Source organism: Cygnus olor, chromosome 1, assembly GCF_009769625.2.
Source record: "Cygnus olor isolate bCygOlo1 chromosome 1, bCygOlo1.pri.v2, whole genome shotgun sequence".
In the NCBI taxonomy this organism is placed as follows: Eukaryota; Metazoa; Chordata; class Aves; order Anseriformes; family Anatidae; genus Cygnus; species Cygnus olor.
The window spans coordinates 111,770,886-111,795,438 of record NC_049169.1 but is presented as its reverse complement, the minus strand read 5'-3'; the positions used below and the strand labels follow the sequence as shown (position 1 = coordinate 111,795,438).

Genomic DNA, 24,553 nt, shown 5'->3' with positions numbered 1-24,553 from the left:
TAATTTGAAATCACTTGACCCTACCTCCCAAGCATCCATTATCATCTTGAAGGATTTGTTGTTAACAGTATGCTTCGTGAGCTAAGGAATTAGCAATAGTATCCTTTTCAGACATTGGGGTTCTCAGAATATAATGACATTATACAGCAATGGCATACGGTAGTATCTCAAGCTAGTTGCTCTGACAGTTGGAAACACACCTATCTATTTATTCTATTAATTTTAACAATATAAACTGATCAGCTGTTTGTTTGCCAAAAAAAAAAAAAAAGGAACAGTGGCAAAAAGAACTATTTGTGGCAATGGTGTAAACGAGTCGCTTTACATAAGGGTGGGAACATTGTTTTGCAGAGAAGTGACTCAAACTGAAGCAGCAAAGCCTCTGCCTCTGATTGTCCCTGGGTTACTCATTTGAGCTGCTGATAGATTGCTTTGCTTTACTTCATGTGTTGACTTTTTGACTGCCTACTATTGTAATTTCTATCCCACACTCCTCTTTTGGCGCAAAACAATCCATTATTTCTGCTTTTTGTTGCACCCATCTTCTGTCTCAGTCCCTATTAACTCAAAGCAAAATGAATGGAGTACATGCTTGACCGGTTCAAAGTGGTTTTACTGCAGTGCAGAGCAAAATTTCCACTGCAGCACTGAATAGGATTGCTAGAGAAGCAGTATGAGTGATGGAAGGTCACAGCAGAGGGTGAATCTTGGGAGAGCGAGCGAGAAATGGACTATCAGAACCTGACGCAAAGTTTAAAATCTAAACAGTAATAATACACACATAGTTTTGACTCTCATTCAGTTTTCAGGTAGTAACTAGAATCATTAATATACAAAAGAATAAGCACTGAAAGACCGAAAATCTGTTACCATGACCTTCTAAAATGGACATCCTTGAAACAAATCACAGCAATACAAAAACCACTGTGAGTTTTCAGAAAAAAATGTTTTGTACAAGCAGACAAAAAAAATACCAAAGAGATTTTGAAAGCAACTAATTTAATGTCTCCTTAGAAGAGTTTAAGTTAAAATAATTCTTAAAACAGCTTAGGATACTCAAATGTATGCTTATTTAGTCAAATTAGGTTTTCATCATATACTCATGAAAAGACACTTTGAAAGATCATTTTCACTTTATAATTCATAAAAAATGTTCTCTCAGTCATTAATATAAAATATAATCTGCATCTCTTTTTGTAGTACAGTACTAGAACTTTAAATATATCCCTTCGAACCTTTTAAAAATTAATTTGTTCCAATTTCCTTATATTTTTACACCCACCATCCCAAGTCCCTACAACAGAATTTTATTCCAGACTATTTTTTTTTCAAAATACAACTACACTTTAAATGTACACCCGAACACTGAATTACAGCATGTATTTTTCATTTATTTAACTTACTTTAGAGCCACGGCTTACAAATTCTCATTCCCTGTGGTTCAACACAACAATTGACAGAGGTAACAGCAATACAACTCTTAGCAACAGAAGCATTAGGTACAGTTAATATCTCTGTCAGCTTTGCAGAGGCCTACTCTACTTTGAGCTGGCTTGCGTATCACTAGCAGTTCATGTACACAAAACCAGAAGTCCTGCTTTACAGTAGCAATTAATTCTACATATGAATTCAAAACCTAATACTCTCAAAAAAGTATTTAATGAAAGCTAACCAGAGTATCATAGTCTGTTTTGTTTAACTACCTATCATATCATCATTTTAATTCTACTTCATGTGTAGGCCTTTGATCTAGCTACTCGGAGAATACTGGATTTCCTAGTACAATGCTGAATATAAGCTCTGCACGCCAGAGGCCATATGCTGATTACGCCTACGCAGGGTCTAACACAACAAGGCTGCCTATGTACCCAATACAAAGAACAGTCCTTCTAACTTTCACAATCAACAGCCAACAAAACTGACAACAAACTACCATTATGAAATTGACTTAGACTTCCCATTTAAGCTTCTTTTATGAACTTTCTATTTAACTTATGTTCTACTATCAGAGCCACTGCAGTTCAGTAACTCAGTAATTCAACTGTATTTCACTGAATTATTCTTAAGTTTATTTAAACAAGCTGAATTATATCAAAGAGTGCCAATAACAACAGAATCCATTCACTTACTCCAAGATGGACCCTAACAGCAGCAAATGCCAGCAGGACTTGTTTTGTCACAGAGCTATCCAAAGGAAAAGAATTCTACACATCGCATACACATACCCATACACATAATAGAAACATAAGTTCTTGAATAGACAGCCCTGAACCAGGCATGGCTTTCTTGGCTCAGAATATATTTTGTTCCCAGACAAAAGCTTGGTTAACTTATAGTTAGGGTTATAAATCAATCTACATAGTGAAAGGAATTACAGTCTTACAGTGGAAGTTATTTCAAGTACGTAAAAAGGTAAGAAGCAGAGAAAGCAGAAAGTTAAGATACAAAAATCCTTTAATCAAAAAGTAAAAGTGTTTTTTAAAAATACAGCCCACACCCCACACATTCTCTAAACCATTTCACACATATCAGTCCTACAGATAGCTAGCACGTGTATTGGAAAGTAAAGCAGAAGAAAGCTCTCCTCATCTACACTTTTGCAAATACTTCTTTCAGAACGAAGCCTTTCTTCTCCTTCATTCCTATCAAGACATACCTCAACATTCATGCGCAGTGTGAAAGTATATTACACTGTTGTCAAATGCTATTTACAAGCTATACACCTATTAAAGTCTCAAGTCATTCTGACATAATGAATTCTGCAGTCCTGTTTAAATCCAGGATTTAGGCCTGATTTCCATGTGCTCTGTCAATGGATGTGTGCTTCAGCTGGATTCTTTGCTCATAGCAGTGACAGTTTGGGTAATATCTCCTGTATATCTATATGATACAGGACACGATTTCACAGGCCTGCACAGACAAAGCCATTTATAGCGTTAAAATGGGTATATACTAAAGTCACCTACATTACAACACAATTACTCTTAACAAAATTTTTCTTGTTGCACACAGTAAACTCCTAACTGCACAGGTCAGCTTAACTACAGAGTTGCATTTATGTCATAAATGAAACATCAGACACACTTTAACATGTAAGCTTGTAAATCATTATTTTCCAAAAGACGTAACTGACTCAAACCTTGTAGACCCACATAACATGACAAACACTTAAGGACAGATAAGAGTCTAGGAATCCAAATGCCCATTATCAAAAGTAAATTCTGGTCCATTGTACTTAGATTACTTTTGACAATGTGAGTTATTTGTTACTTTATCCTACATAAACTCAAAAACAAGTAAACTACATGGTAACAAAATCTGTATTTATGAAAATGAATAAATTGCATAGACTTCCTAACAGTCATATGGCACACTTACCCATTCCCTTTTAACCTCCATCAGGAAAGCAATGATTTAAAGCAAGGCAGAATTATAACACATTTCACAAAAGTGTTTTACTTATATTTTCTAAGAGTAGCCCATTTAAGCAATTACTACAGAGCAGGAGATAAATCCCACAAGAATTAGTCATCAGGTTTAATTATTGTTAAAAGTATGTTAAATAAAGAAAACTGAGCTAGAGAATATTCTTTTCTAGAGTAAGCTAAAAGAACATATAGGAAAACTTATGTTGTACCAAAGACTTTATTTAAAATGTGTGAAGTGCTCCTTAAAATCACATATTTTTGGCAAAATGGTATTTCCATGTGAGTCTACTTCATAGTGAGCACTTTTCCTCATGAAAAAAAAAAAAAAAGTTTACTTATATGTCTAGGCTACAATCTATTTCCCAAGAAAGAGAGATACAGCATTTTCCGAGAGCCCAAGGAGACCCATGTACCTATATCCTCTCTAATTTAACAGCTGACTGATCAATACTATTTCTTGATGAAGAATAATAGCACATTGCAATTTTATTCAGAATGGGATTGGACCTCTTCCTGAGTCATTCAGTACTGCTGCTAATACAGGATTCACTTAATTTCCAGAAGCAGATTCTAATGTCACAAATACCTCATTGTGACACAGCTGAATCAACAACAACAACAAAAAAAGGATGAGGGATGAGGGCTCATCTCCCTAGAATAGATGCATTTCTTTTACAGATATCATTACAATTTATGACAGTCTACAAAGGGTATTTTTTTTCTAAAATCCGTTATTACTGAACTGTGTCAAAATGCAATGACTCTTAAAATATTTTTGGAACACTATAATGAATATGCTTTTCCACAGTGAACAAGATAGCATTTAATTTCCACACCGGGCATTTTCATTATGAATAGACATGAGCATGCTAAGATCATACTAGCCAGTTATTAATATTAATACTGCAGTCCTTAACAACAGAATTGTAATTTAAAAACACAGTTATGCACAAAAGCAGAAGACAGCTTTAGAGAATATGAAGTTTAATACAACATTTATAGGCAGCCCATATTCCATTATCTCATCATCTATTTTAAAAATGAATGGAAATGCTTCTGTATCAACACACCTGCAATCAAATGCTTAGGTTTTGAAGTTTCCTTTTTTTTTGAAATGACATTTTATCTACTTTATACCCTCTTGAAAATAAATGTTAAAGTGTCTCACAAAACAGTTAAGTAGATAAAAAGCAAAAAATAAGTACAGAGTAATTACAGAAATAATTCCAAGTTACAATTAAATTAGGTCCTTATCTCAAAAAATGTCATCAAAAGAGCTGTAGAAAAAAATCCAGAATTACTACCCTACAAAGACTTCGCTAATATTTATGGGATTCTGACAGAAGTGTAGCCATCTTGTAGCTTAGTATGATTGTTTCACTTGGTATTACACTGGACATCACATTTTCTTAATAAAGGCAATTAAAAAAAAAATTAACACTGCTCTTGTACTACTCCTATAAAAAAAGTAAATTTCTTATTAGAAACACACTTTATTTATCAAAGCCAGTTTTTGATTTAACCCATAGCAGCCACTCTCTCAATAGAAAATAACAGTAACTTTAACCCCTAGGTACCTTGAAGGACAAAAAACCTTTCACAATTACAACTTTTGTATAGGAACATTTTCAAACACTTTGCACCTCAAACACACACAGCTCAGCATACTACAACTGACATGATCTACTCATAGATTATGTTTAAACTTTACATTACAGTGAATTCTAAGAAGCTATATGTTATTGTAATAGGTAATCTGCAATATCACATCCTATATATTTTGATATTCACTGAAATATTTTTCACAACTTTGTAAAAAAAAATACTGCCATATATAATTCTTCTCACACAAGTGAAAAAAAAAAAAAAAAGAAAAAAGAAATTTTTTAAATATCACAATCCTTTCTTACCATGACTATGTCGCCAGGCTGAATAGTGATTTCATCGTGGCTTCTTGATTCAAAAGGATACAGCGCTCTATAATACACTATTTTTACATCCTCCTGAGCAGAAATTGTTAGAGGAGCTTTTTCTGAGCAAAGAAAAAAACACAGATACAAAAGAAAAAAGAAAAGGCATTATTTTTACAGACTTGAAAAATGAGGCAAAAGTGGATACAAAAAAAACAAACCTTACATTGTCTGTAGAAAGTATATTATCCTTTTACACATGGGGAAATAGGAAAAAGCACGTTTTAAAATTTGATTGCTTACTATTTTCTCTTCTTAATATCATGTATAATATTACTATATTTTAACTAACATGATGTACACGATTATTTGTAAAAAGAATCATGCACTTACAATGCAACATACATGACTTCTCAAATGCATCACTGATTTTGTAGATTATATCTGAGCAGTAAGCCATAGATTCAATTCAAACTGTAATGTTCTTGCATGTATCAGTGGTATGCCAAATAGTTTGAGCCTGCTTATGTAGCAGCCTCAATTTCAGCCTGACTATACTTTGAAAAAAGATGTTTCAGAATGTCCTAACACACACGGATTAGCTGAAAAGAGGTCACTTACAGATGGTGTATTAAAAAATCACATGCTTGTATTAAAGATGCATTACTAGTGAAAAGAAGAATAGAGAAAAAAAAGATAAGCTAAATTTCTCTCATATAATGCAGTTCCTTCCTATTTGTGTATTCTGTCACAGAAGTGCCCTCTGCTATTTTGCCCAAATAATACCTAACAAGAATATATAATTGATAAAGTCAACTCCAGATTAGTCCTAAAAGATAGAAGGTAATTTCCCTTTTATGCAGTCCTTTGATCGAGTATTTAGACAAATATTACATTCCCTATCAATTCTCATGTGTATTAATCAAAGCCACTTAAGAGAGTACCATGATTCCAAATATGGGCAAAAATCAGGTTATAATGCAGAGAAAAAGCTCTCAGCTGAAAGTGATTACGCACATAACAGAAGAAGATTATATCACAGACTTCAGGTCATTTGTTCAGTAAGCAACATGCATGTCAAAGGGGAAGAGGAAGAAGGATAGCTAAGTGACACACTGATGCTATAAAAAATCCAGATTTCTTAAGATTTGTAACGAGAAGTGCAGCAGTAATTTTTGACACCTTATGTCAACATCTTAGACCATTTTACATCTAAGATTCTTCCTTCAGTGTGCACTTCGAGTCTCATCGACGTGTGTTTTATTCTGTCTGCTGAACAACATTCTTTTAGGAATACTGAAGCCTAGAAGAGAACAACCTTTTGGAGTTTAGAGCTCAAACCATTCATGATTTATTTCAATAAAATGAACAATTCAATTGTGAAACATATGGTTCTTCAAAAGGCGTGTGCAACAGCATTTCTTGATTTCTTCCTCTACCTGCATTTGACCAAGGAGCCTGGACGGCTGGCTTGACTGGGTCTTGATGTGGTTGGAAAAGCTTACTCAGTTTCTCTTGGATTTCCTGTTTCCCCTTATCCTCGCTTTCCTTCTTCTTGGTTATTTCTTCCCTTTTTTGCTTCTCATCTTCCTGATTTTTTTTTTTGCCACTGAAGTTCTTCTTCTTGTTGCACTCGATCAAGCCGTTGTTTATCCCGCTCCTGGATTCGTCTGTTGGACAAGTAAAAGTGTTTTGTTTTATTTTTTAAGTCAATCAAACAAAAGACCACAGAAGTTACTTGTCCTTGTGTGTAATCTACAATATAAAGTGTACTCCTTATGATTTTTGCATATCTTACCAGATCTGGTAATTTTATTTGTTGAGTTATCAACCACTCCACAACGTTTTCTTACACAGTGGCTCCTAGATGGCAAAGATTGTATGTATTGATAAAGAAAGAGCTGTGACTCAGACAAGTGAGAGAACACTAATCTGTGTAACCTGCTACTAATGGCAGGACTCTATTACTTTAAACTGTTTTGTCTTTGCATCTAAAAATGAACTTTAATATCACTTTTTATTTTAACTCACATATGAAGTCTATGCCTTTACAACACAATTCCACAGAACTCTGAAAAGGCCTCAGCATACACTGAGAAATTAAATACTTGTGGTTTGGAGCTGAATGTAAGAAGGGAAAAAACATTTAACACAATTTCTTCTCATCAGAGTTTTTCAGAGATTTTTAAATGCGTAACTGTACTTATTGATTGAATTGTAACCATTTAACTGCTTCTTTATCGAGACTGTGATTTCTTCTCCTCTTTAATGACATGAAAATATATGTTTAACTATGTTTTTCTAATTACTGTATGAAACTTTATATAGGTATTTTATAACAGTCTCTTACTGAGCTTACAGTGCTCTGAAAATTATAAGCTTTATACAATCCAGTATCTTTACACTTTCAGTCCCAGATCTTCAATTTAACAACATCAGAGTTGGGGATTCAACAATATTTGTGTATTCTCTTTTCATAGTTTTCCATGAGATTCACAAATCTAATGCAATTGTTTTAAGTAATGAACCATATATAGAAAAAAAATTTGAACCCATAAATAAGCCCTTCAGGACCCTGTAACTGTAAGGCTGCTTTTCATAATCTCTTCCCAAGCAATCTGAGCATCCCATTATATCAGCAATACAGGTTACCATTTTCATTTGCCCCACAATTCCTTTTATTTAATCTAGAACTGTAGATATCAACTACAACTATCACCAGATGTTTTCAGCAATGAATTCTACAGTTTTCCCTGAAACACAAGAAGCAGCAAATTATACTTTTCCATTTCTATTGCTCAGCACTCACTTTAGCTTTAAAATGCAGGAAGCAGTCAGGAATACTGTTCAAACAAATTGGTTCTACTTATTTTCTCAAAGCTACAAACATCTCTAGGTAAGATACAAAATAGTCAAATCAGAAAAAAAACGTGGTAATCAGAAAATATGGCAGTCCTGATCTTCCTGCTGTGGGGCAAGGAATTAAAAAAAATATCCACCAGCTTCGCACAGTACTCTTACAGAACTACTCAGAAAATTTCACATTCCTAATTGTGAAAGCCAACAAGTCCTTTACGCCCCCCGGCAGAGGACAAGAAAAAAATGGGTAAGTATTGTCTGCTAGAAACAATTTGTACTGGTAAAGATAACTAAAGGGTTGTAACAGACACACAGGGTGATTTGATTTGTACTGTAACCTGTTCCACTTCCATGTTTTTTTAATACCTTTTTAATACCTTTTTAATAAAAAATTAGTGAAAATCACATGGCAACAAATTGGTCATTACAGACTTGGCCTACTGTATAGCACATATTTTGTCCAAGAGCGCCAAGAATTCCTCGCCAACATACTTAAGGGTAAAAATTCACTTTCCAAATGGTAGGTTGGCACCAGAGGGCAAATATCGTCTTCTGTCATTTTAAGTTTTGAGTTGACAAAAACATTTTCTGAGAGATCCCAAGGTACTCAGTACCTGTGTAAGATGACAACTACTAACTTAGAAGCTAAAAAAAACATCCTTGGTTCAAAACAAAATTGCTGATACAATCTCAATATTCTACATCAGTATAGCGTGAGTATAGGTTAAGATACCAGTGAGGATATTACTTCCTCCTCTACAAACTACTGCTATACATTTCTGCCTTCAATGTAAAGTCAATTTAATAAATTCACTGCTCTGTCAACCTCCTCTTTCAATCACTGAATTTGTCCTTGGCATGTTCATTTGCAAAGTATTCAGAGCCAATTACTCAGCAGTTTTGTTGCAACATTGAGGCTGCATCATATACAGATACAAAGTGGTTTTTTTGTTTTATGTTTTTTTTTGTTTTTTTTTTTTACTTCAGTGGTGTCTTACCTGGTGAGTTTAGTCAGATGGGCTTTAGAAAATGATTTTTAATTATGTTTCTAGTAGAGTAATTAATTCTTCCCACAGATATAAATCAAGTTTGTTCTAGCTGCTGGATTGAGAAGAGCAGATGAAAATATATCTCAGGGGTAGGGGACTGATTTCTTGCTTTTTTAGAAAGTTTGTTTTTTCTGAAGTCAATACCTCAGATTCTTAAAGGCACGAGCCCTATGCAAGTAATTAAAGAATTACCCTAACTTAGCTACTTTCTATGTATAAGATTTCTGTTTGAAGATGAGGTTTTCATTGAGATCTTGTTTTGGTTTGCCTGAAATATAAAATTAACTTGACTCACAAAGAAATAACACAGACGACCAGGTTGCTTTAGATCGTAATCCATGTAATACGATAACCAATAATTTAAGATCCCTTGTTCCCAGGCCTTTGTTTTCATCTCTTGACCAGTGTTTACCCAGATTGACAGCATAAAAACCCCTAAACTGCTAAAAATTTAATCAAGAAGCTACAAATAAATTATGTCAGAATAGAACTGCTTGCTAGACTATATGCCATTTATTTTACATAAATATATTATAAATACATTTTAAAAGTTATTTCCAAGGTGTGTAGTAAAAGCCATTAGCTCTATCTCTAAATGTAGAAGTACACTACACCTTTTAAGTAATGCTGCTGAAATCTGTATGTACTGTTGACAGTTAAGAGTCACAGACAGATGTAGAAGCTCATCTCCAAAACACACATTTCATTCAAGGATAAAAAAAAAAACTTCATTTCTAAAGAAGTCATTTGCACTGAACCAAAACTTGTTCTAGGTCTTAGATATTCTTGACATTTAGTAATATATTATTTGAGATCAGATAATGTTCCTGGAAATACAAAGCTTATTTGACTTTTTTTGCAAAATGCTTTGCACTCCCGTATCTCCACAGGAAGGGCATAAACTAGATAGAGCATTTTGTTACCTTTGAGCTTCTTTTTGCTTTTCTAGTTCTGTCTTCCTTTCTTGTTCTTTCTGTTTCAACCTCTCAGCTTCCAAGTTCTTTTGCTTCTGTAGTTGTTGTTTGTTATGTATTTCTCTCAGCTCCTAGACAAAAAAGTAAAATATGTGTAACCATACAGCATGTGAATCACAATTAATGGCCCTGTAACATTTTCATTGTGAGGCAACAAAAATTGGAAATGGTTGGATATCTCTTCAAACTTTCAGTATAGCCAAATGCATTGGCAGGCATTTAAGGTAGGTTTAAAAGGACTATAAGCCATTTCACATTTTCCTAAATTTTAACTATATTAGCTTAGATGTTAAAGAGTTAAGAAACAAGTAAGCCTTTTTTAAAGTGGAACTCTAAAATGCTGACAAAACTTTGACAAAGTTTCATCTGAACAGTCAATTATGTTTTATTTTATTTGCTGAATTGTTGAATTTATTAGATTTCATACAAAAATCTGGCTTATGAACTGCTCATAATAGCAAGTGCTTCAATTAGTTGGTTTTATATTGAAATTAAGGGTGATTTACTAAAGAAGCTTCAGGATTGTTTTATGTCCAGGAGATAGAATTCCTCAAGCAACAACTTTGGGATGAAACTGTGGTACAGAGAGTACTCATCCGAATACAAGCCAGTTTTCCTTTGGTTAATTATAAAGACATGCTTGAAACATTTAGAATACAAATAATAACAAAAACATCATATTTTCTAAAGATTTGTTTTCTGCATGAACATCTACTATTAACAGAAATACCAGTTAGATCTTGCATCTCTTTGTGTAACCTAGAGTCTAGATTTTTTCTATTTTGAGTCTAAACTCCTCACTATTATAAGGAATAAAAGAATCATTTTCATTGAAAATAGTCCACATTAAAAAAAGAATAGTACACACAAAATATGCAGAGAAAGTTTATAACAGGAAATTGTTTCCAAATCTGTATCTTAGTAATGTCTGCTTTTATTGAAATATGACTCACATTGAGCAGGTTTGTTTAGTTCTCGTGTCCTTAAAAGCTTTATCTTAATTTACTCAGGCACTGAAATAAGTAATCTTGAAAGTATCGTGATAGTTTTTCAGAAATTCATGATCTACAGATTAGCCAAACGAAGACTTCATTAACCAAAACATATAAAATTGCATAAGAGAATAAATAAATATCAAGTGATTCAATGGGCCCAAATCAGAAAAGTGAGTTAATTTCACAATAAGATAATTGCACAAAATTATTAGTAACTTCTTAGCTTTCATGCAAGTTGAAAGTTAATACTCGTTTATTTACATATTAAATTTATGTTTCTAAAAATTTCTGTCAGTGAAATTAATACATGAATTAGTGCTTAAAGACTGCACTGTGCAACATCAAATATTAAGATGAAGTCAAAACTACCTTGTTAAGAGGAGTAGCACTTGACCTTTGCAAGGTATTAAAACATTTTGGATATATGAATGAAAGTTTTAAAAAGTTAAGTTGCATTTAGTGTCCTAGTCCTGAGTCACATTTTCTTAATGATCCTCAATTTTAAATTCAGTGAAAACTGAGTTCAGCATCATTAAAGAGATAATCAGTTCCTATACAAGTTTAATATAAACTCTGCTAAGGCCATGAAACTCATTGAAATATGGAGATAATTTGGGCAATACTATATTTCATGATCATCATTATTTTCCATAGCCATATGAAAACTTAGCAGATAGTTAGGATCTAGAATAGATATTACAGAATATAAAATAAACTACTCTTGTGAAATCACCATGATTATTCAGGCAGGATAGTGCCTTTGGGAAAATTTTTAAACCCTGAATGCCCATGGTTATAAACATTCATGCATAGCCTTATTTTGGACTAAGGAAAAGGGATACTAAAATGGAGAAGCATTAGCAATATTTAACATAATGGTTTCTTAGTAGCTGGCCCATGAAGAACAATGAGCAAATAAGGGGATTAGGATATTTCAGTGAACACACAGTTGGCCAACTGCTCCTGGAGCTAGATGTGGCCTGCACCAGACTTTTCTGTAATGCTAACTATAGTAAGCAGTCTTTTCCAATAACTGTATGTTATTAACTCAGCTTCTTTAATATTGTTACACTTGTAATATATTGAGGTACAAAGGATTTGACCCTTGTTTCCAATTAATTTCTCTGAAGGAATCATAGTCACCATCTTCTTTGTATGATCACCCAAACCCTTATTTATATAAAAAATATGTACAAGTGCAAAGGACAAATATACAACCATAAATACACTAGCAGTTCAGTGATTTGCAAGCATTTATCTGAAAGGATATAGGTTAGAAAATGGCCCAGTTTGCCATGTGGAAAACAGCTTTCAACGGTATTTTGAATTTCTGTAGACTACAGAAGTCTCCACACGTGCAAAACAAAGTCTCTACAAAGCTCTTGAAGCTCAGAATACTATTGCTGTGAAGTATCAAGTATCTTAAGTGGTATTCATGATTTTAACTAGCTGTTTCTCTTTCTGGATAAGGAGACTGCTACCCAAAGCACAGGTTGCTGACTCCTAAATTTAGTTTAACTTTAGCACAGTCTTCAGTTTAGAAATCCTGTGGTGTTCTCCTTGCTCTTGTTTTCCTTCACTTCCATTCCCCCTGCTGTCCCTTAATGCTGTATGCCAAGAAGCTCAAGTTTCTGAGTCCTGGCTGATGATACAAAAGAAAACTCTGCTTGAGTTGAGCAGAGAGACCTGAGGTAGTCACGTATTTCTAATAAAGCAACACTGAAGACAACCTACTGTTACTTGCAAAAGTTATTTAGACAAGAGCACTTTCTAGGTTTGTTTTTTCTTCCCTTTTGCATCTTTTTCTCAAGCTCTGGTGCGTGAGCAATTAAATAGGAATTATCACTTGGCAAAGAAAGAGGAACTAACAATCTTCAAGGGTATGAAGGCTATCTTAGCTAAAAGAAAACAAAAACACAAAATCTGTGATAAGCCAGATGAAAAAACGTGAGCTTGGTTTACTTTTTAACAAGAAATTTGTACTCTAAAAAGAATGATTCGGTTCACCTATGCTCACTGAACCAGGAGGAATTCAAATCCTCTAATTCAAAAACAACTGGTATTTTCCCCCATTCAGAAAAGCATCCTCAATTCTCAAATACATAAAAACACACAAGAATTTACAAGACCAAAACAGTGCCTAGTACACCAAACACTATTTACTTCCACTAGATGTCTAACTGCAAGGCTAGCCCAAACTTTATATTTTAATTATAGTTTAGACAAGTTTATCTCACTACCGAAAGTACAATATATACCATGGCTAGAGCCAAATAGGAAACTGAGAAGGTTCTAGCTATGAGCCATGTCTCCATGGCTGTCTGAAGCAAATAATTTCTCACATTGAGTACATACAGCAGGATCATTAACTTCGGTCCAAATAATTAACTTTTTTTTTTTTTGCATATTTTGTCATTTTATATGTATACTCAGCTAAGTTAGGATCTCCAGTGACGGTTGCATAAAGTTTTCCATAGATCTTTTAACACATTATTCCTTTCTAGCAAAGCCAACATGCTAGTTCAGCATATTATAGTTTTCCACAGACAATCTATCACATTATTCCTTCACAGCTAAGCCAGTATGCTAGTTCAGTATTTTGTGCAGAGATTTTCTGCATGACATACCTGTAACCTGTAACAGTTAAGAAAATCCAACCTAGTTTACACACCTAGCACTAGATGGAGTATTTTGGAGGTAAAAATGCTGTAAATATCCTTCTTTGCATCAACTAGGAGGAAATAAAGATTTGACTGGTATCTCATGCAAGAGATAGATGCTCTGTTGCTTTGCCAAGTATTAGTGGGAGGATGGGGGAAGAAAGAATCAGCATCTCCCACAGTGCTGCAGGACACCAACTGAACAGAATTATAGTAACACTTCAACAGTCAACAGAACGAAACATTTGCCAGCTGAATATTCAGCACAGTCCTACGCTTATCCTTTACAGACACAAGCAACTAAGAAGTTGTACAAATCGTGTATCGTAACTCTGAAGACATAAGAACACTTTGCTTTTTCTGGTGTGCAGGACAAAGAATGTCTTAGGCTAAAAGCAGAGAGAAATTGTTACCTTTCCACTTAATTCACAAACAGACTAACAAGTATAAAAATAATTTTGAGATGTTACAATAACCACATTTAGGTACCCACATAATATTGAATACGAGTTAAAATATGAACTTCATACAGCAGAGTAATAATATTCACTATATACAGACAAGTCATATTGATATGAAAACCTTAACTTTAAAAATTTAATCATTTAAGCTCAAATGTTGCCGTTTGACGGAAAGACAGGACAGCTTAGAACACTCTTCGGGGATTACAGCACAAGGTTTCCATCAAATCTTCTCTTGAGACAAACCACAGCATTTTATCCCAGAGGAAAGAACCCTACAGTTCTGTGCTCACTGAGGCTTTCCCACAGCAATACTCTTCTACCCAATTCCCCAGATCCAAAAGCACCTCTTCTGTCCTTGACAGAGAGAGTTCCTCCTTTAACCCCATATCATAGTTATGAGGGATTTCATAAAGGGAATGTATTGCCATCTCCCTCATACCTGGAATCACAAATTACAGTGTTGTGTAGGAATGCTTAAGATTTATGTTTTTTTCATTTTCATTTTAAAAAGTCCGATGATGACCAAAATAGGCAATTAATTTAAAATCTTGAAGTGTCAAGATATGCAAAAGACAAAAAATAACTAAGTAGTACCTTGCCCAGGTTCTAAATCAAGGCACACTCCTCATTTAAACACCAAGGATTAGATAAATAAGATTACAAAAGCTCTTCTCTTTGGTTACGCTTTAGTGCTAGCACCTTTTATTAAATACTAACTTAGTTAAACACTGCACACTCATCTGTAAACAAATCTGGTAAAGTGAAGCACATAACTGGAGGAGGTTCATCACTCAGATTGAGATAGTTGTGTACTGTCTGAGTATGGCATGGAGACCTTTAGAAAGGAGTCTAAGTAGTTGACGCAGCCCAGGAGAACTGCCAGGCACTGCAGCATTGCATCTTCCATTGCCACTGACTGGAAGAAAGAAATGCTCAAATGTAAACAGGCATTCATATGCAAGACTTGTCCAGTGCACACTGACTAGACAGGGACTGACAACAACTGGAACATGACATAAAATGTAAGACATTTTTAAGAACTTGATTCTAGCTGTTCACCACTTTTTCCAGGCACTGAAAATAGCTTCTCAGCAAGACTAACATATTTCAGAAACATTCATTTAGTTGTTTTCTCCTGTGCAATAACTCAGATAAGCTCTAAATACATGATTCTTCAATGTTGCATGAAATAACTGCTTGGTTATTTCATAAAACTATATTAAGAACTATTTCAGTTGTTTTATTTGACTGTGTAATGACTGACCATTGCAAAATTTAAATGTAAATTCACACTGAATGTAGAATTTTTAAAGGTAAATTATAGGAGAGCTACATACACACAAACAGGAAACCTAATATAAAGCCTTCTATTCTACAAAATTATTTTATATAGAAAAAACAAGTGTCTAGTTACATTTTACTAGTACCTGTATCAGTTTTAATTATTAGCTTTCTTGGCTAGGATTTTGAAGAGTATTGAAAGTTAGACTCCTTGAACTTAATCAAGGATACAAAAATGCGATGTAATTTTCAACCTTGTTACAAACTCACTCACTTATACTGTAGTCAAATACATCGCAATCCACAAGACTATTATATTCTTTGATAAAATGCCTCAAATAGGATTTTAAGAGATATCTGACAAGCTCCAGGCTAAGGTACCTATTTCTTTGCCAAACAAGTACACTTGGTCAACTCTGTGGCTTTAGACTTTAGACTTTTAGACTTTGTGGCCACAGTGGCACCCTAGAAGCCAGGTAATCCTAAGTACTATCAGTTAGCTCAAACCATGTGGCTCTAGCTACAGATAATCAATAGAGATACCTGGATCTACCTCCTTTGAAACATTAATAATAATTCAAACTCCAGAAAGTTTTTGAAAAGTACGCAATTCTATGAACATTTCAAACTCTTGAGATGTTAACTTGAAAAAGAAGTAACTGAAGTACTTGAATTCTTAAGGATTAATGAGAAGAAATTTAAATCAGTTGCTTTGGAGGCATGAAAAAAGATTCGCGGAGAAAAAAAAAAAAACTGTTTCAGTTATCTTCCTAGTCACTCATATATGCTATTAAGACAAGAAGCAAATATGAGGTAATTTAACATCAGTTTTGTGTATTCACTTACTGCAGAACATAGAATTGTAATACGGAGGCAAATGCACTGCAACCCATTGTATATGATATGTTAAAAAGTTGACCTGTAACCTAAAATACATTGGAACATCAAGTAAGCCTTACAGTCACATCAACAAAAAGGCACACTAGACAAACTGTTCACTTTAACTTGCACTATCTCAGCATATTTCTCTGTCAGATACCAGTGGATCCAGTGTTAGCTGTTTCAAGAGAATTAATTATAGTGTTGCAAAATTTAAGTGGTGTATTCACATGGAAGATAATAGAACAGATATTCATAGCCAAAACATGAGGAATAGATCTCAGTAATGATAACAAAAGGTCATGGTTCCATGTTGCTGTCAATTTTACTGTCTCTTTAAGCATTTCATCATAACTAGTCAGTGAGTTTGGCATATGTTCTCAGAGAGCAGTAGGAATTCTGGGAATTCACAAAAAGTACCACATCATTCTGCTACTAGACCAGAAGTCAGTTGTATTATAGAAAACAAGGTGAGCACCAGTGCCTCTCTATTACTCGACAGAGAACAACAGCTGCACCAGTCAGCATCAATTAGGGTGTTGCTGTTCTAACAGCTACCCCATCCAATGTGCATCTCAGTTATGTAATAGAGCACAAAGGAAGAGTAGATCACCATAGAAAAGGCCTATGAATTAAAAACTACTAGATAATTTAGGAACAGCCTTAATTAAAAATGGAGTTTAAATTTTATTTATTTAATAGAAAGACATTTTTAAAATAAATATTTATGTGTATCCCATCTGTACATATTTCCCTTTAGTTTTGAAGTTAAAGAAGCCCTTATTATATTTAGAACTCAGATATGGTTGAATTTTTGATATATTATTTGAAAAGGATTTACATTTAAATGTGAGCACTGTACAGTTGACTGATAATTATACAAATTGCAAGATATTTTAGCACCAAATTAACTTGTTATATTTATGCACTCAGTTACTACTAAATAACCAAACAAGACATTCTTCTGTTAGTTGGGGAAATTATTACCACATTGAAAAAAAAAAAGTCATCTTTCCAATGGCAGCTTCTTAAAGTTGTCACAGGTTTTTGACTGTTTAGATTAAAAGAATTATTCAAGTTCCTAGACTCCTTTGTGTTGAGCAACATTATTACCTAAGACATACCTGTGTTCTGGCTTCATTTCAGGACAGAACTTCCACTTCACACAAACCCTAACAAAACTAAGAGTTTCAGGAAATCTTTCACTAGCTTTGTGCACAAAGTCTCTCACATGCAAGGTGTTCTGAGAGCTTCCTCCACAAGGATAATGGCTATTCAAATACTGCTGTACACACACGATCTTCTAAGTAGTTTCTCTTCCAATGGGATTGCTACAATCACCCTATGCTAAGCCCAGGAAAAGGTGTATCTTTGCAGATATTTAAACCTAGCAAAAAAGACATCCAGGCCTTCAAAAATGCATCTTGCACATCTAGTGAAATTACAAAAGGGAGAAGATACAACTCTCTCTGTTCCCACCTCCCATTTTCATTAGTACAACTGCCCCACTGCCTCATTTTTGCTTCTTAAACTCTTCTCTTCAAGCAAACACAGAAAACTGCAGCAAGGCAAAAATACTAACTTTCAGCATCACAAAATGGTCTTCCTGTTAAGCACTGCGCCTACATATTATGAAATCAAGAACTGAATATCCTCAGTTTAAGAAAGGTTGCTGAAGTTATCCTAAAAACTGTCCTCGTGACTAATTCTCAGCATATAAAGTGATAACTCCAAATACTAACATTTGAACACAGAAATTAATTTTCCCCTTAAGCTGCAAAATAGCTTACCATTAGATGATGTATTCTAAGACAGATGGCAGACATTCTGACGTTCTGATAAACCAATGTCTTTGTTTAATGTGAATTTTCAATTTTTAATCATTAGCTTGTTATTTGTTGAGCCCTTCAGTATTTTAAAAAATAAATTTAAGTGTTTGGGGTTTTTTAATGTCATGGGACTAAGATTATTCACCCCCTCTCTGCCCATTTATGAACTGTTTGGGTCACCTATGAACAAACCAAGTACTGACACTAATTTTAGAACAAATACTCTTTGATCATATTTATCTTCAAATTGGTTCAAAAGGACTTCATTAGAAAGAAAAACACACACAAAAAGTGCAACGTGTTATAATGTGCCCAGAGAGATATATAGAGGAAATGCAAATAAGGTAAACTGTTCTGTTTTCTTTTAAAGTAAATTGAATATTTAGTTTGGTTTTATGTTTGGTATGACCCTCCAGAGATCATCCCCTTTCTACTTCCCTACCTGTTACTGGTATGGTATACAGCTTTTTATTTTTCCTATACTTATTAGTAATTTTAGTATTGAAAGCAGGTATTTGTTGCTTAACTTCAAACACACCTTCCTTTCTAAAGCACATGATGTAGTCATAGCTGATCTAATTTCAAAAGGACTACAGAAGCATTAATGTATTGATTGTGCTTTTCCTTCTAAATACCTATAGCACAACTTTTTATATCTTGCAGGAAATTGAGTATTTTTCTAGTTAGTTTTCACAAGAAACCATCAGTTAAATTAGTAGATAGAGTACTTAGACGTTAGAATATTTTATTACAAAAAAGAAAAAAAAAGAACACTATTAAAAGGTTGTAACTGCAGACTGATTTATAACTTCTCTCTGAACAACATTTCCTCTACTGACTTTTGCAATTTCTGTAATTTCCTTGTGCAGAAATAAACAAAAGCACACAGTTTCAACAAAAGACTGATCAATAAAGCATGAAACCACAAACGACAGACAACTACATTCAGGAACAACCATGAGCTTATGAACAGCAGATAAAAAACTCTGTGTGTCAGTAGGAAGTCTTAAGTCACTGTAAGATTTGAAATACTGATTCCAGCAGATTTGATGACCTACTATAGTCTTGCACTTCTTTGATGCAAAAAGGCAGAAACTGGCAATTTAATACTTGTAATAACAGATCTGGAATCAGACCTCAAATATATTCTTAAGTAAATTCTGCAGATTAAGTTGATTCAAACTCTTACTTTGAATGTTCAGTACTATTTTCTTTAAAAATACAAATGATAGATTTCAGAATGTTGTCAACACTGACATTCTAAATCAATCATTTCAGTTCAACATATTTCTCCATAATCAAGTTAGAAAATGATTAATTGAACATTTAGAAGTAAGCATCAAAAAGTCTAGGGTTACCTTCAGTTGATTATTGAATATATCAATTTCCTGAAGTTTAGATCTGGTTTCTTTTTCTACTTCATCTAGCTGGTCTCGAAGCTGTTGACGGGCTAGCTCCTTGGCTTCTAAGGCTCTTTTGACAGTAAGAAGAGAATCTCCTGTTTTTAAACATATTGTGAAATAAATATTTTCTTACATGGAGAATTTTATGTCACAGAAAGCAACATTTTTCAAAACACATCTTGAAACATACCAAAATATTACAAAGTATGCTGTGCATTGCATCATCATGGCTTTTACTAACTGGTTTATACACACACAAAAATACACTTACTATGCAAACTGTTCTGTTGAACTTGCTTTAGTTGATCATTAAGCAATTGCTTTTCTGGAATCAATCTTCCAAGCATCTGCTGAGATTCCTGAGTAGAGGACAAGGAGAGAGAAGACGAGAAAAAGACAGAAAAGGTGAGTGATAGATGATGACCTTAGCCATAAGACCTCTCATTTTCATTTCTTCTGAAATGACTCTTTACTTTTCCACAAAGTAAACCATTTATTATTGCTATGACAGAAGCACTGTCTGTGTGGTACCAACACTCAGAAATAGTTCTCTGACAGTTTGTCCTAGCTTGTTTTTTGTTGGGTTTGGTTTTTTTTTGGATACGAAAAAGTAAGCATATCAAATATAAGCTTCTTAGTTGTGAATCGATTTCCATTAAATATGCAAATTGGCTTGGAATTAATTGAAGTTCAGGACATAAAAAGACAAACATAGATTTCAGGATATGTTAAAACAAGCACTTACTAACAGTTTATTTCTCACTTAAACATTCAACTAAGGAATAAAAAAACAAATATTTTCAGTTTATTTAAAGAAAAGAAAATAAAGGTTCTCACTTTAAAGGATTACATTATGGCCAAAAACAATGTGACACAAACTCTGTTAGATGAGAACATGTGATTCCTAGATCTCTATATTTAGTACTCCTGAAAGAGGATTATGTCTTCTCTCAATTTCAACAAACATTCATACGATTTTGCACTGATAAATTACAGGAGACACTGCAGATGAGAAATTCCTCCTTTGGTGGATCGTTTATAATCTCTGCTCTTTCTGGAGAATGAAGTGCTACTTCATATACCTTTCAGTAGCCTTGGCCTCCAACTTCAAGTTGTCAAAACAAATTCTAGAAGCATGACATGAAACAGCTTATTTTATAAAGCTGAGTGTCAACATCTCGTTTTTCAGACAAACTAAGTAATTTATTTCAGCTGCTACCCTGAATTGCAGACTTCTGAGGAACATCTGAGAATTTCAGTTTGTCACAAAGGACTGTAAATGAAATAATACAATCCTAAGAGCAAATGTCACCTAACCACTCAATACCAGAGTGAGTCCCATGAAAAGCTTTTAATTTTTCTTACAAGAGCACAAGCTTGACTGTAGTGACATGACTTCATAGTTGTCCCACTTTGCTCTTGTTAGTCTGACTGAGCCTCCCATTCGTGGCTCATATCTTATGCTTATGCAATGACCACAGACAACTGTAATCTCTTTACGGTCCAGAAGACATACTTAGGTAGCACAGCAAAGTCAAGGACTTTATAAACTCATTAAGTATAAAAATTAAGATAAGCTATACATTTTACTATTAGGAGTTACATGTTCAGCTTCACTGTTCAGCTGTATTGCCTATAGCATGAGTAGATCATTCTCAGTTCTTCAAGGATATCATGGACAGGTACTCCTGTTATGGCCCTATTACTCCCTACCTAGTAGCAAAAGGGAAACAGCAATATATAATGTAGAATTTTCCAAATCATCTGCCTGAGGAGGCCTGCCTCATTCCCAACAGACCACCAATACAAACAAACAGAAAAAAGTTCTCATTCATCTAATGAGGGAAAATTCTTCTAACCCTGTGCCCTGAGCAAAAGGGCATATGAGAAAGTGAGATACCACTAAATCCTTGTAAGTCTCTACCACACACCCTGCTCCCAGTGATTTTGAGGAAAGCCAAGTTACTTGGGAGCCAAATTGTTCATCAAGGAGGCAATAAACTCTCCAGGTAACTAGCAGAAGCCCTGCAGACAGTAAAAACACGGTTCAGACACATACAGTTAAGGTATTTGGAAGGCAGGATCCTTCCAGACACACCTGGAAATACCACTCTACCAGATAACACAGATTCACGTAACTAACACAAATTTTCATCACCCAGTATAAATTGTTATACAATTTATTCCAAAATTTTAATCAAACTCAGTCTTGAAACTAATTAATAGGTTAAAGAATAATTACTTATTTTAATTAGCTCACTTTCCATATCAAGCATCAGATGTATTAAACTAAAATATTTCCAGGTAAAGATATAATATCTTACAAAGAAAATTGATGATATTGACTCTTCATCTACTGGAGAGTTTAAAGGATCAAAATCGCCTTTTAAAAAAGTCACATACTGTTTTACTCTTTCCTCTACAAATCAGACAGTAAAATTTACAGGATATTTGAGATACTCATCTTTTTTTTTCAGGAAAAAGCTATTCCCTCTTTTAGGTTCTCCTCAGATAAAATTTTTTACTTTACTTTTAGTTAGTTTTTTACTAACTAGTAGAACTTCTTTCTAGGATCGTAATTTTGGTAAACCACTCAAACAAAACTAGCTGAAATATTAGGGGAGAGATCAATGATAAATAAAAAACCAAAACCCCTCAAACCAAAAATCCAACAAAACAACCACCAAGAACAGCAAGTGTAATTTTCATTATAGGACTGCTGTCACAGTCATTGTGAATGAAGCAATTTAGAAAGCAAATAGTTAGAAGTGCATTAACTAAGCATAGACAGCTTTTTGTCTCTCTGAGCCACTACTGGTGAATGTGACTTAACTGTCTACACTCCATTGAATGCTGTTTGACTTTGTTTTTTCTTGCCAATCACAAGCATTTCATTAAAGAGAGAAGAGTGATTTTAAGCTAACTATCGCAGTTCTTAATGTCACAAGCTTCCCATAGTAGCATTCCTTGTTCATATCAAGTGGACAAAAACACTGTGCAAGAATATGATCCCTTAATTACACTCTTCATAACAAGCTGCTGCCAAAAAAAAGACAACTTTCTGTTGGCAGGTGTAACAGCGCACACAAAACTTTAATAAAAATTAAATGTGTTTTATGAAATAAGAAAAATAGTCCAAAAATATGCATGCTTAAAACAAACAAACAAAATGAACTTTTCAAGTGCTGTTTTTGTTCAAATGAATATACTATATTAATTACGTTTAGAAAGTTGAAATGGAACAGTAGGATTAAGTTTTAAAGATAGGTTTTACCTTTAAGCCCCCATAACACAAGTGCATGATCCTCTTTGAATTGGTAGAGAAGCACAGAGAGCCCCTTTTACTGTCCAAGAATTAACTTCAAGCAACATAAAATATTTAATAAACAAAAAAATCCCTAAATGAAATACTACAGCTTATCTAGAAACCTTTATAAAGTGCATAGAACACTTTCACTCAAAGCAGACATCAGATCAGTCCCATCTTCAGTTTGACAGAGAATTTTAGATAGAGCAGCAGGAAAGAAGAATGCTAGGATTAGGCCAAGAACTAACTGGTTTAACTGGTAACTTCAGTTTTGAAAGTTCATTATCTTATAACAAAAAATAAAAGGATCATCAAGTCACTTTACTGAGGTAATTTCTTTCAGCACAGAAACGGAAGTTACTGCAATAAAAATATGTCACAAAAATTGATTCTCCTTGTCCCCAAAACCATTTAGCATCTTCAGCTAAACAATTTATTTACTACTCTGCACAAGAGGATTCCATGAGGAGGAAGTGGTAATCACAGCTACACCCTCAAGTGTAGGAAGTAGTTCTTACAACACTGAAGAACAGTACAGAAACTTTAAGTGACAAAGTATCTACAGCAATTGCTCACATACAAGAAACAACATATATTTTGTGTCAAGTTTGCTTAGGATATTGATGCAGTTAAAGAGGTCAAAGCACAAGGCAAAGAACAAAATCAGAGAACATTTCCTCACCTGTAGCTGCTGTTGCAGATGGGTAATTTCTGCAATTCTCAGTTCTCTAGATTTATTTGTACTCTCAATTTCTTGTCTTTGGGTAGACAGCCGACACCGGATATCCTGAAGCTTTCCCTCCAATTGATTTTTTTTATCATTCTTTAGACAAAAAGACAAAGAGTTCTTTGTTTTACCAGAATGGTTTGTCACAGCAATCAAGATCTAAAAAGTACTTTTATTCCATAATCAAAAGTTGAAATTATAGAAAACAAATAGGACCTTATCACAGGCATTACCATGCTCATGTGTTTTATCTGCAATACTTACTAGGGCTTCCAGCTCAAATTCTAAGGTCTTCTTTTTTGCTTTTAGAACAACTATGTCCTCTTGTTCTTTGTTTCTTTGATTTAGTAGTTCTTGCCGACGATTACGTTCCCACTCAAGTTGCCTTTGCCTCTCAAGTTCCCGTTTTGCAGCCTTTAGCATTTAACCAAAAAATAAAACAACAACAAAAAAGATATGAAAGATCTATTTTGAGAAACTATTCTAACCACTGATATCCATAATGTGTGATTAAAACATTAATATAAACATACCGTTAAACTGTGGAATAAGCATGTACCTCCATTTAAGTATATAAATTGCTCAATTGTTTAAGTGCTCACTTGAAAGCACTATTGCTTCACTGTATAGTGGATATGCAACTAAACAGAATACCACTCCATTTTAGTAAGTTTCCCAAGATCCAATTTTCTGATTTAATAAGTCGCTTCACATTAAGACTTCAAGAATCCTCCAAACTAACATCAAATCTCTCTCCAACATTAGGCATTCTCCAGCTTTGCAAAGAA

At 34.1% G+C, this 24,553-nt stretch overlaps 1 protein-coding gene across 1 annotated transcript in view; it reads right to left on the bottom strand.

The window, feature by feature from the left end:
• ITSN1 (intersectin 1) overlaps positions 1-24,553 on the bottom strand; it is a 128,261-nt gene that overhangs the window by 46,627 nt on the left and 57,081 nt on the right. Inside the window, 8 exon segments of the mRNA XM_040545357.1 lie at positions 5,339-5,460; positions 6,778-6,946; positions 6,948-7,008; positions 10,170-10,291; positions 19,687-19,826; positions 20,003-20,090; positions 23,721-23,861; positions 24,030-24,179. Of these exon segments, the coding sequence (XP_040401291.1) occupies positions 5,339-5,460; positions 6,778-6,946; positions 6,948-7,008; positions 10,170-10,291; positions 19,687-19,826; positions 20,003-20,090; positions 23,721-23,861; positions 24,030-24,179 (993 nt within the window).